This window comes from Megalops cyprinoides, chromosome 7 (assembly GCF_013368585.1).
Source record: "Megalops cyprinoides isolate fMegCyp1 chromosome 7, fMegCyp1.pri, whole genome shotgun sequence".
In the NCBI taxonomy this organism is placed as follows: Eukaryota; Metazoa; Chordata; class Actinopteri; order Elopiformes; family Megalopidae; genus Megalops; species Megalops cyprinoides.
The window spans coordinates 31,593,816-31,605,151 of record NC_050589.1 but is presented as its reverse complement, the minus strand read 5'-3'; the positions used below and the strand labels follow the sequence as shown (position 1 = coordinate 31,605,151).

General features: G+C 41.8%; 1 protein-coding gene across 1 annotated transcript; it reads left to right on the top strand.

The window, feature by feature from the left end:
- Positions 1-873: 873 nt before the first annotated feature.
- On the top strand, positions 874-10,567 carry LOC118780820. The gene is made up of 7 exons (XM_036533535.1): positions 874-1,039; positions 3,936-4,262; positions 4,547-4,855; positions 7,786-7,848; positions 9,319-9,411; positions 9,973-10,016; positions 10,101-10,567. The coding sequence occupies exons 1-7, from the start codon at positions 979-981 to the stop codon at positions 10,218-10,220; spliced, it is 1,017 nt and encodes a 338-aa protein (XP_036389428.1). The 5' UTR covers positions 874-978; the 3' UTR covers positions 10,221-10,567.
- The last annotated feature ends 769 nt before the right edge of the window (positions 10,568-11,336 follow it).

Genomic DNA, 11,336 nt, shown 5'->3' with positions numbered 1-11,336 from the left:
AATCTATCATTACTTTCAGCCTGTTCCCCTTTATCCTCCTTGATTAACAATAAAACAAATAATTCACAGAATAGTCAACACCAATTGCGTAATTAGAATAAATGATTATGCTCGCGAAACAGCGCAGGTTGTCTGTAGTTTGTGTGCTTGCGAAAGCTACAATGTGAGATTGTGAGTACATTATTCTTGCTCTCTTGTAGCTTGTCTGTCGTCTTTTAAAATGAGTTAAAATGAGTCAACAAACGGTATTTCAAAAATTTTGCAAGGCTGGTTCCTTGTAAGCACTGCTTTTTTTCTTTTTTTTAATACAAGCCTGTTTTGGCATCACTAATTGTATTTTATGCTTGTCTCACAGTGACAACAACTGCGTGTGGTCAGGACCACTAAGGCAAGACAAAAACAATCCTATGATACAATCGCACACAGCCAGTTGCTTTTTTTCAGCACCCACTTGCCACCCAGTGTGTGTGAAAAATAGCCTCATTGGAGGACAGTTGCTACTCCACTGATGTCTTCGCCTCTTTCTATATGTACATTTCTGTATTATAGAATCTTGCGCAAGCCATGCATGCAAAATAAAATACGAAAGAGGAAGTAAGGCAGCAGGGTGTGTGCCCCTTCTGAAACTTCTGAAACTGCTTCTATAGCACTTCTGGGAGGTGTGATCTTGTCTTGGTTTTATGTCTTCACTTTTGTCACGTTCACTGCTGCAGTGGCCTTCAGCCCAGGAAAAGATATACAGAATTAGTTCATGTAAGAACTGAATGAATGAATGAAGATGGGAACATGGCAGACCTGTATCAGATTTAGGTTCATGGGTTGAACAGCTTCTTCCCGAGCGCTGGAACAACTTCTTCATAATGAGCAATTGTTCTTTGGAGAGTAAAATGTACTAATGAGGAAGTCACAACCTTTTTAAAGCAGAAATAAACCTTATTTGAAGGTCTGAAACCCCCAGAGATACAAAAGCTGGAGGAAATGGACACACAGGCCGGAATCCTTCTGCGGGTCCAGCTGATCACAACACTCTACTTTACAGGTAACACATGCTGCTGATTTCAGTCAAGGCTCTTGGCTGACTGCGGGAGGCTCTGGAGTCTTTTTCAGATTCAGCTGCTTTTGTCCAAAAGGATGAACAGGAGAGAAAAAGTTAGACATACACAGTCTCTGTTAAGCAGAAGGATATGTTCTAGTCAGGGCTGTAATGTAGCTGCCTGTAGCATAACACACAATGAAATTTAGTTTGTGTAATTGATTTTAATAGGATTATTATTCATGTGCCTTCTTTATACATTACATATTATGTTGTGAAAACAAAAACAATAAAACTCCCCCTGTAATCAATATTTTTTGTAATGAAATCATGCAAGTAATAGCCCAAATACAATTCTGTTTTCATAAATCGTCATGATAAAGTGAATGTAACGTATTTCACAGACTGTACTTTGGATGTAATTAATTAACACGTTTCATTATCATCATTATATTTCATTGTACATTTTATTAAAAATGAAACATCAAGAGAAACAGAGATGCACATAAATACAGTGCTATCAAAATGTGCTTCTTTTATATTCCTGATTTAACATAAACATGATAAAACAGAAGATATATGCATTAAAAATGTATACTGTAATCGTAATGGCATTGCACAGAGTGGAGTGATATGGTTTACAAATAATGATTTTTTTTCCAGAAAGCATTAGACTCACATTTATTCACAACCCTATAGTCAGTACTGTGTAAATCCTCCTCTGGCATAGACTGCACTGCCAAGATGCATTCTCTATTGTTTTTTTGATGTTCTGGCACTTATGAGGGACTATTTCAACCACATCTCTAGCCATACTTGTTTGGTGTTGAATTGGGTAATTCTGTTTGGTTGACTGCATATTTGTATATTTGTCCATTTTTAGCTAAACTTGAGGTCCTTTGTCAGATGAAACTATGCTTTTGGAAAATGTGTAGGTTTGTATCATAGTTCGTGATGCATAATTTATGTCTTAAAAATGGCTCCAGGACCTGTCAAGAAAAATAAGCCTGAAGCATACTAGTCTTAATTTGCCTAATAATGCTGTGAAACCTGCCACAAAAAAGATTAATCTTTTTGGTCAGTGGACATTTGCTTGCTTGAACATCCAAAATGTAGAATGGTTTAAACTTTCTGGTGATTGAAGCTTCTTGGTGGCTGTGAATGGCTACAACAGTTTACAGCATGTTTCTGTGCCTTATAGCAGCACTTGTGGCAATGTTTCTCAAAATAGTGCTATGATGGCACCAATGATTCAGTACTTACACAGCTGCATACCTAACACTATTAAATGCAGCCTAATTGGTCAGTGCACAGACACACCATTGCCACTCCACCCGCTCATTAAACAGGTAATCCCAGCCTATGTGCACTCTGTGCTACGTGTGTTTAATTAGCAAAATTGATTCTGATGCGGTCATTTGATAGTAGTTGCAGCTTTTTTCATTTGCATTTGATAATTGTGTTACTGTTGCTTAAATAGAACCCTGAGAACCGGAGGGGAAGGACTGGGTACACAGATGCCATTACACATACCTAATATAGTGATAGATGCAATTAGTATGGATATAATATATTCTACACATGAAATGTAATGCTAAAAATATACACTGATGAGCCAAAACATTATGACCACCTGCCTAATATGCTGTTAGTCCTCCGTGTGCCACCAAAACAGCGCCGACCCACTGAGGAATGGACTCTACAAGACCCCTGAAGGTGTCCTGTGGTATCTGGCAGCAAAACATTAGCAGCAGATCCTTCAAGTCCTGTAAGTTGCGAGGTGGAGCCGCCATGGATTGGACTTGTCGGTCCAGTACATCCCACAGATGCTCAATCAGATTGAGATCTGGACAATTTGGAGGCCAGGGCAACACGTTGAACACTTCATCATGTTTTTCAAACCATTCCCGAACAATGTGTGCAGTGTGGCAGGGTACATTATCCTGTTGAAAGAGGCCACTGCCATCAGGGAATACCATTGCCACGAAGGGGTGTACCTGGTCTTCAGCAATGTTTAGGTAGGTGGCACGTGTCAAATTGATGTCCATGTGAATGGCCAGACCCCTCCTCGAACTGTCAGTAGGTACTCACCACTGCTGACTGGGAGCACCTCACAAACCTTACTGTTTCAGAGATGCTCTGACCCAGTTATCTGGGTCAACAATTTGGCCCTTGTCTAAGTCGCTCAGGTCTTTCACGTGCATCCAAGACATTGACTACGAGAACTGGTTGTTCGCTTACCATCCAATCTACCCAGACCTTGACATGTGCCCTTGTTTGGAGATGATCAACGTTATTCAGTTCACCTGTGAGTGGTCATAATGTTTTGGCTCATCAGTGTATATGACAGGGTGGAGAAATTGTATCAAACTATATTAATCCAGAAGGTTGAAATAAGTGATTCATTAGTTTGCTTATCATTCATCATAATTTCACTTCCATTTGTTAAGAGATAATGGCTTCTTTGGCATCTTTGTCCATGGTATGTGCCGTTAAGTGATAATGATGTTAAACACTGTTACACATTGTTGCTCATGTTGTAAATTTGTTGCTCAAGTTAATGATAAACATGTGTGGTAGTAGGATTGAATAGAAAGGTAAATGAATGTTATTTCCTTTTACATTTAAAGCATACACTATAACATTTTTATAAGGAAATGTGACAAAAATAATAGAAATAGCTATTATGTATTTCCTGTCATGTATTTATGATCTCACACAGGTCTCATGGTAAAGGAAAGATTCATTTTAAAGAGATGCATTGATGCATTAAAGCTTGAAAGTTATGCATGCCTCTCTAAAACAATTAAGCTGAATATTTTTTGACTGTGAATCTATATTTAAATCTGAATATGAAATCTGCTATTTCCATTCGCTGGTCCTTTCTATCTCATTTCCCCAGGTGCCAGTGTATATGGCTCCTCTGTGTCTGTATACTCCAGTGTGGGAGGTCATACGACTCTGTCATGCGCCAATGTGTTTTATCCCAACTGCTCCTCAACTACATGGACCCATAGCAGCGATAGGTCTGAGACAACTGAGCTGGTCGAACTTGGGAAGATCAGCGATACAGAGAAAGCCGGAAGACTGAGAGTGGAGTCTGACTGCTCTCTACACATGAATAATCTTAACACTGAGGATGCTGGATTGTACACCTGTCTTCAGTTTCTGTATAAAGGTGCTCCTCAGCATGGAGGAGATGCAATGGTTTATCTGGCTCTTCTCAGCAGTAAGTGATTCTGTATGATCTTTGAGTCTTATAATGCTGTCAATGAGAATGATAAGAGTCATGTTGATGGGAACCTGAAATGGGCCCCTTTGTCACTCAGTATCTAAAATATTGGTAATATTAAAATAATAATTTGGGGGATTCATTCATGAATTAATTTCAGTGTCTTCTGTGTGAAAACACTAGCTTGTCCACTACATTGTATTTTGAATGTTTTATTTGGGATATGAATAAAGCACAGTAATAGTGTTAAATGTGTCCTTCTCTTGTTTTTTTTCACTCAGTCTCTCCATCCCCTCCAGTGATAGAGCTAAGACCTGGCAGCACTGTGACTTTAGACTGTCTCCTCTATACCTATTATGGTCATGGAAACTGTAGTAGATATGCATATAACAGAGTTAGTCTGAGCTGGGTGAATGAGACAGGTACTGAACTGCAGGTAGATCCCAGGTACCAGGTCAAACATACATCCTCCTGTCACTCCACTCTGACCGTGACACTCCAGAGGACAGACAACAACAGGAAGTGGAGATGCCAGCTGACTGAGGAGGGGGAAGTGAAGATCTCTGACAGCTACACCACCGAGTGGTCTGGTAAGTTATTTTGCTCTTTTTCACCTTGCTGAAGGTGAAAGTAAAGCAAAGTCATTTTTGGGCAGCAGTGTGGTATTTTGGTAAGAAGCAGGGCAGCAGTGTGTTGTAGTGGGAAGGGTCAGGGCAGCAGTGTGGTGTAGTGATAAGGGTCAGGGCAGCAGTGTGGTGTAGTGATAAGGGTCAGGGCAGCAGTGTGGTGTAGTGATAAGGAGCAGGGCAGCAGTGTGGTGTAGTGATAAGGAGCAGGACAGCAGTGTGGTGTAGAGGTAAGGAGCAGCAGTATGGTGTAGTGGTAAGGATCAGCAGTGTGGTGTAGAGGTAAGGAGCAGCAGTATAGTGTAGTGGGAAGGATCAGCAGTGTGGTGTGGAGGTAAGGAACAGCAGTATGGCGTAGTGGTAAGGATCAGCAGTGTGGTGTAATGGTAGGGCAAAGCAGTGTGGTTTCATACAAATAGCTTCTCCCACTCAGGTAGGTTTGTCAGCGATTGCCAGTGGTTGTCATAGATTCTCTTTGTAAGTTATTTTTTGTTACACAGGGTGTCGTTGACTCCCGTGACAACATAGGGTCGAAGCAGCGCGTCAGCCAGACTAAAATAGGTCTTCAGACATGCTATCATAAGATGCTATGCTGGGCTGCTGTCCATCCTTTCAGCATATTTCTCCCTTTCCCATAGAAGGATTTGCCCCATAAGGATGAGCTTTCACAATGAGGCTGCTGTTGCAATCCTTTCTGCTCTCTCAGCTTTACTGTTCATTTTTGACGGTGAAGAGAGGATGTGGTTTGCTCCCCATTGAGAGAAGTGAGAAGTGACTGAAAAATGACGCACTGGATATGACAATGTGTGGCTTATGATCTGTCTCAGTCATGATGACGTCACAGCCATATGAGTAATGGTGGAAGCACTGGTAGGAGAAAAAAGTACTCTGGGACTCTCTTTCTCTACCTGAACAGTGTTTCTGTGGGTGTGAGAGCTCTGTATGGAGCATGAAAAAAAAAGAAAAAAAAAACAGGAGTGTAAAGATAGAAATAAGTGAGTGTGAGTGTTGGACTGGCTTTTAGCAGGTGTAAGTCAAACTACAGGAGATGATAAAGCTGGTCCCATAGTCTGGCAGTAGCTGAAAAACATGAATTAGGTCATCCTAAGTTATCCTGTTTAATGCAAGCTTATCCCTAGGTCAGTTTGTCAAATCAGTATCATAAAAATAATTATAACAGGGTTGCAAAAATCACTGTACAAATCACAGATGTGTCTAAACACATCTTGTGTATGGTCATATCAGCTAGTATTATATTACAATATTATACTTTTCTGATACTTCTATGGAGGGCTACTCCCTTAAATGGCACATTGGTCATGGATGATGGGGGAGGGGTGGACAAAGCAGCTCATGTGTTGTAGGCCTACACAAGGAGGGTCTCCTTTCAGAGACAATTAGAGTGTATCCTATCAGAGCAAACTTCCACTATTGTTGCACTTATATGGGACATGGCTGGGTCACTGGTAGCAAACTTGTGCCTCTAATTGTCATGTCATCTGATTGGAAAATGGAAGCTCATGTAGACACTGTGTGACCAAAATCTCCAGTAACCTCTGAGTGACTATTGCTGGAACTTCCCTTAAGTACCAGGCACATCAGAGGCATGAAGTGCTGGGCATGGATGGCTGCACAAGGATGTCTGTGTTTTCTTGAATTAAGGTCAGTACAAAGAAAGTTCCTTTTGAGGTGGCATACTGTTATTTTATAGCCTTGTCAGGGTGAAGGGTCATGCAGAGCATCTTCCTTTACCAGATGACGCGGGACCATAAACCCTGCATTCTTGAGAGGAGATTCCCGCTTGTGCACTAAACTAAAGTCATCCCAGAAAGCGTATTTGTGCTCTGAGTGTTCTGGGTGATTCAAGACTGGTGACAATAAAATTACTTTTATCTGCATATATGTCATGTGTCAATAAACACCGCATCCAGCAGGCTCCACAGACACTCACACACATGTAACAACTTCTTGAGCTCAGTCTCAGGTAGACTGCTTTGAAATGATCAATCAGGGCCAGCAGCCTTCTGTCATGGTCCTGCTCAACTTTATGATCTTGGCCATCAACAACTGAGGTTGTCTCCAGCATTGGTTCAATGCAACTAATCCCTGCTAGCAACTCATATTGCATGTGCTGATAAACTTCAGTTGCAGGATCTTCAGCCAGATTCAGTGTTCAAAATGTTGACACATACTCTGGTTGCTTTCATCACCCAGATTGCATTGAAGGACAGTATCTTGTGCACCCACCAATGTGAAAATGTTTGCCTTCTGCCATTTTTACAGGGTGTCTTCCAGTGTTCCAGTGTAGCTCTTTCATGTTTGGTTTAAAAACTTGGGATCAATGCATACCCTCACTTTCTCTGGCTTGCTGATGCTGCTGATCCAGCTTCTTGGTTTGCTCACTGGTGCTATGTGATTATAAGCCTCATATTGCCCTGCTGTGGTTTAATGGCTGCCTTCATAGCAACAGGTACATTGTGAGGGGCACATTGACTTGGGGTTATCCTGGTTGAAGAATGTCACTTTCTTTCTCATCCCTGAACAGATATTACAAAAAAGCCATGGGCGTCTTGTCTTTTAAACATTCATTTTTTAGTCTGGATACCATTACAAGAGATGTAATCAATGGTCTGGAAGAGATTAATGAATTTCAGCTTTATCCCCATTTTGTTCTCTTCCACGATTCACTGCACATGAAAAAAAATCTTACTGTCAAAGCCACTCTGGAGCCCTCAAGAATTTGGAGTTTAGACTCTTGGCAAATATTCCAGCCAACCTGATTTCACTTGTGTGAAATGAAATATCTTATGGTCAGAGTACAATGTACTGTACAATACTGTCATTTATAAACACAAATATGCTTAAGACTGTACCCCTGTCTTCTATGTTTGCAGATTTTGGGAGTGGACGAATGCCCAGCCCCACCCCAACCGGGTCCACAAGGACACGAGGACAAGGTGAGTAGGATAACAACGGTCTTTATTTTACAAAAAAAGGGTAAAAAAAAATTTACAGGCAAATTCATAAAAACACAGAGACGCTCATGATTCCCACCTGCAGCTGTTCCCCTTCCCCCGCCCTGCTACCAACTCCTGTCCTCCCCTTCCTGGACCCAGATAGAAGTAAGAACGAAAAAGGAAATATAAGGGGGGGATGTAGCTCGGCCCGCGCCACCGTGCTGGGCCTCGCCTACGTCCCAAAATAAAAAAAGCTCCGTGGGGTCTCTCTGAGGTTAACACAGTTCCGCAGCTGGTCCGCCCTCTTCCCTCTCCACTGGGGACTCACACGCACAGTTACCGGTTCACGGTGTCACCTCCTTCTCAACCGGGGGATCCACCTCCCGGGCACGCACTTTCGCAGGGTGGGGGCTCTCCTCAGTCCCGGCTGCGTCCTGGAAGTGTTCGTTCTTTCCCTTCTCCCTAAGGGACTTGCCGCAGTACTCTCTTCTGGTTGCCGCTTCTTCCTGGAGCCGCCTAAAAACACACACAAAGACAAACTCACATCCGCTCACTCCAAAAGAAAAAGAAAATGAACTTAAACGAAAACCAAACTCCAAAATCTGCCCCGCATCGCGACTCCCGGAGCTCAAACCAAAAGCAACCGAACAAACAAACTGAAAATAAGCAACAAAGATCCCCACAGTAAAACCCTGTGCACTCGGCTTCCCAGCTTCTCTCCATGCTGCTCCCACCTGCCTAAGCAGTCCTGGTGTCCCCTTAACCAGACAGGCAGCAGGTGTGGAGCTCGCACCAGGCAGCGAATCCCGACAAAAACCCGATAATTCAATAATTACGCCTGAGTCCCCTCATTTCTCCCAGGGAGTACAGCATGCCCAATTACCGCTGTCAGGAGAAACTCCTGACACAGACAAATCTGATCAGAAACATGCATGCTACAAAGTCACCTTCTACCAATTCTACATCCTCTCAAAATACAAATGATATAGTATTTCAGATTGTTTCCATCTACCCTTTCCTCCAGATAAGAGCAACATGAAGCAGAAAATTTAGAGAGGAGCAGATTTTACTTTTTTCAGTTAAAATATTTGACCCAAATGACTTGTGAATATATGCATTATGGTTTGCTGATAGAGGCTAATGTTACAGATCCACTTTTGACTTTTACTTATGTGCTTATGCAATGTCAGTCATTCTATCTGCTTGCTCATCCACCTGATGATTAATACTCATAAGATACTATATACTAGGGTGACCATACGTCCTCTTTTTCCTGGACACGTCCTCTTTTTGGGACACATGTTTTAGGTCCCAAAACGAGGACATGTCCGGGAAAAAGAGGACATACGGTCACCGTACTATATACTGTATGCTCTTGTGATTGAGGCCTCCGTCACCTGTTCTACTCTCTCAGTATTCCTATCCGATATCTCTCAGAATGCATAGCTGTATTTCCTGTCTCTCCTGCAGGTTCTGTAGCCATATTGGTCTCTGGAGTATCTGTGTGTGTGGCTGTGTGTGTGGTAGTAGCTGTGATAGTGACATATAAAAGAAGACGAGCAGGTAAGATATGGAATTCATATTTGTAAGAAAACTGTCTCACTGGAGCCTGTCAGCATTAGACAGCTCAGAAACTGCAGACTCACTGAGAAGCATGAAACCAGTATACTACACACTGCCAGTTTCAGCTCCACTGCTGGGTCCCTGTTAGAAGTAAAGGTTTCATTTCAGTAAAAACACGAATGAGTTGTGGATGGGTGATTCACCAGGGTGAGTTAAATAGCCCATCTGAAGTGGCTTTACTTCATTCTGCAGAGCTGCGTGCAATGTCCACAACACTATGTGCACTAATGTACCCAATAAAACTTCCAGCTTAGTTCAGTTATTTATTCAGTTTACTTTACATTATTGGCATTTAGCAGATGCTCTTATCCACAGTAACTTAACTTGGTTATAGTTTTTTTGACAATGTTATCCATTTCTACAGCTGGATGCTTACTGAGGCAATTGGTTACTCAGTAGTTTATTCAATGCCCTTTTACTTATGCCTAATTATCCAATCAGAACTTCCCTGTAAACTAAGTATTAAAAGCACCGAAACCTCATTATTGTTTTTGACTCTAGGCAAGGGTCACGCTGAGAATCACAACATGACTAATCAGCACACAGTGAGTACAGTCATTTTCCATTTCAATGATATCCTTTTTGCAATATGTGTGGTAACTGTACTTATCAGAATGATTTGTGTGTAGGAGCAGAATACAGACACTGTGACCTATGCTGTGGTCACCCACTCCACTGCCAGGCCAAGAGAGAAGGACAGAGACACTGCTGAACATTGCACTTATGCCACCATCAAAACTGCGAACTGAACACAAGATTAAATACACTTAGAAATGATTGAACATACATGTCTGGTTTTGGCAGTGATGTTTGCATATGATGAATGCACATGATTGCATAAAGACGTATTTCTTTGCTTTCTGTAATAAGTGAGGTGGCACTCTAGTTCACGCTTGGTCTTATCCTCTTGCTGTACAATGCCAGTAGGGTTCCTGCTTGATCCTGTAATTTAGCTAGCTGTTGTGTTTAGTTAGCTCAGTGTACATGCTCATACAATTCTTTATTTAAGTCCAAGACCCTTGTGTAAAAAAGCTAATTTACTGTGAGTACTATATACTGTGTGCGGACTTCAGTCAATAATAAATGGCAGCGTAAGAACCACTAAATGGCTGTTCTTTGTTTTGTTCATCACTTCGACAACCCAGTGGAGAGTTTGAAATGTCAGGCTAGCTATGACCACTGCTTCTTAGAGGAACACAACCAACAACATTGGAACCACAAGACCACTTCAGGCAGCAGCCTACTAAGAGAGGTGCAAGCAATAAACTGAAACCTGAATTATATTACATTTCATTTCTGATTAGCTGTAAGGCAAGACTCAACAAACTCGAAACGGGTTATGTGAATTGTTTCTTGACATGCTGTCCAATATATTCAGCACTCCTTTAGTCTTAGTTGGATTAATTTAAAATTAATGAATGGTCTGTGGGTAAGATATTCAATGTCAAAACATTACAACTCACCACAGCTGCAGTTCAGAAACATGTAACTGAAACACTGAAACATGGACATGTGTGCTCATATAACTTGTATCTTTCCAGGAATCTTTTTTGGAGGAGAGAAAGAGATGTTCCTACTAGATAATATGGTGGCTTAGCCATGAGAAGGCTTCACGTCCCCCTTCTCAGTCAGATTCTTTTTCTCCACATCCTGTGGTTGTCTGTCCTCTGAAGTGTCACAGTCAGACGCCTGAGCCTGTCTCACTCACCAACTTCAAACTGTTTTATCTGAATATGTATTCCAGGACCACGCATGTTGGAGTCTGATAAAACATTATCAGCAAAATGATATAGAAATGTCTGTGCTTGTGTGGGAATGAGGAAGCCTGTGGGTGTGAACTGCCTATTGGGGGTGAGACTCACTGT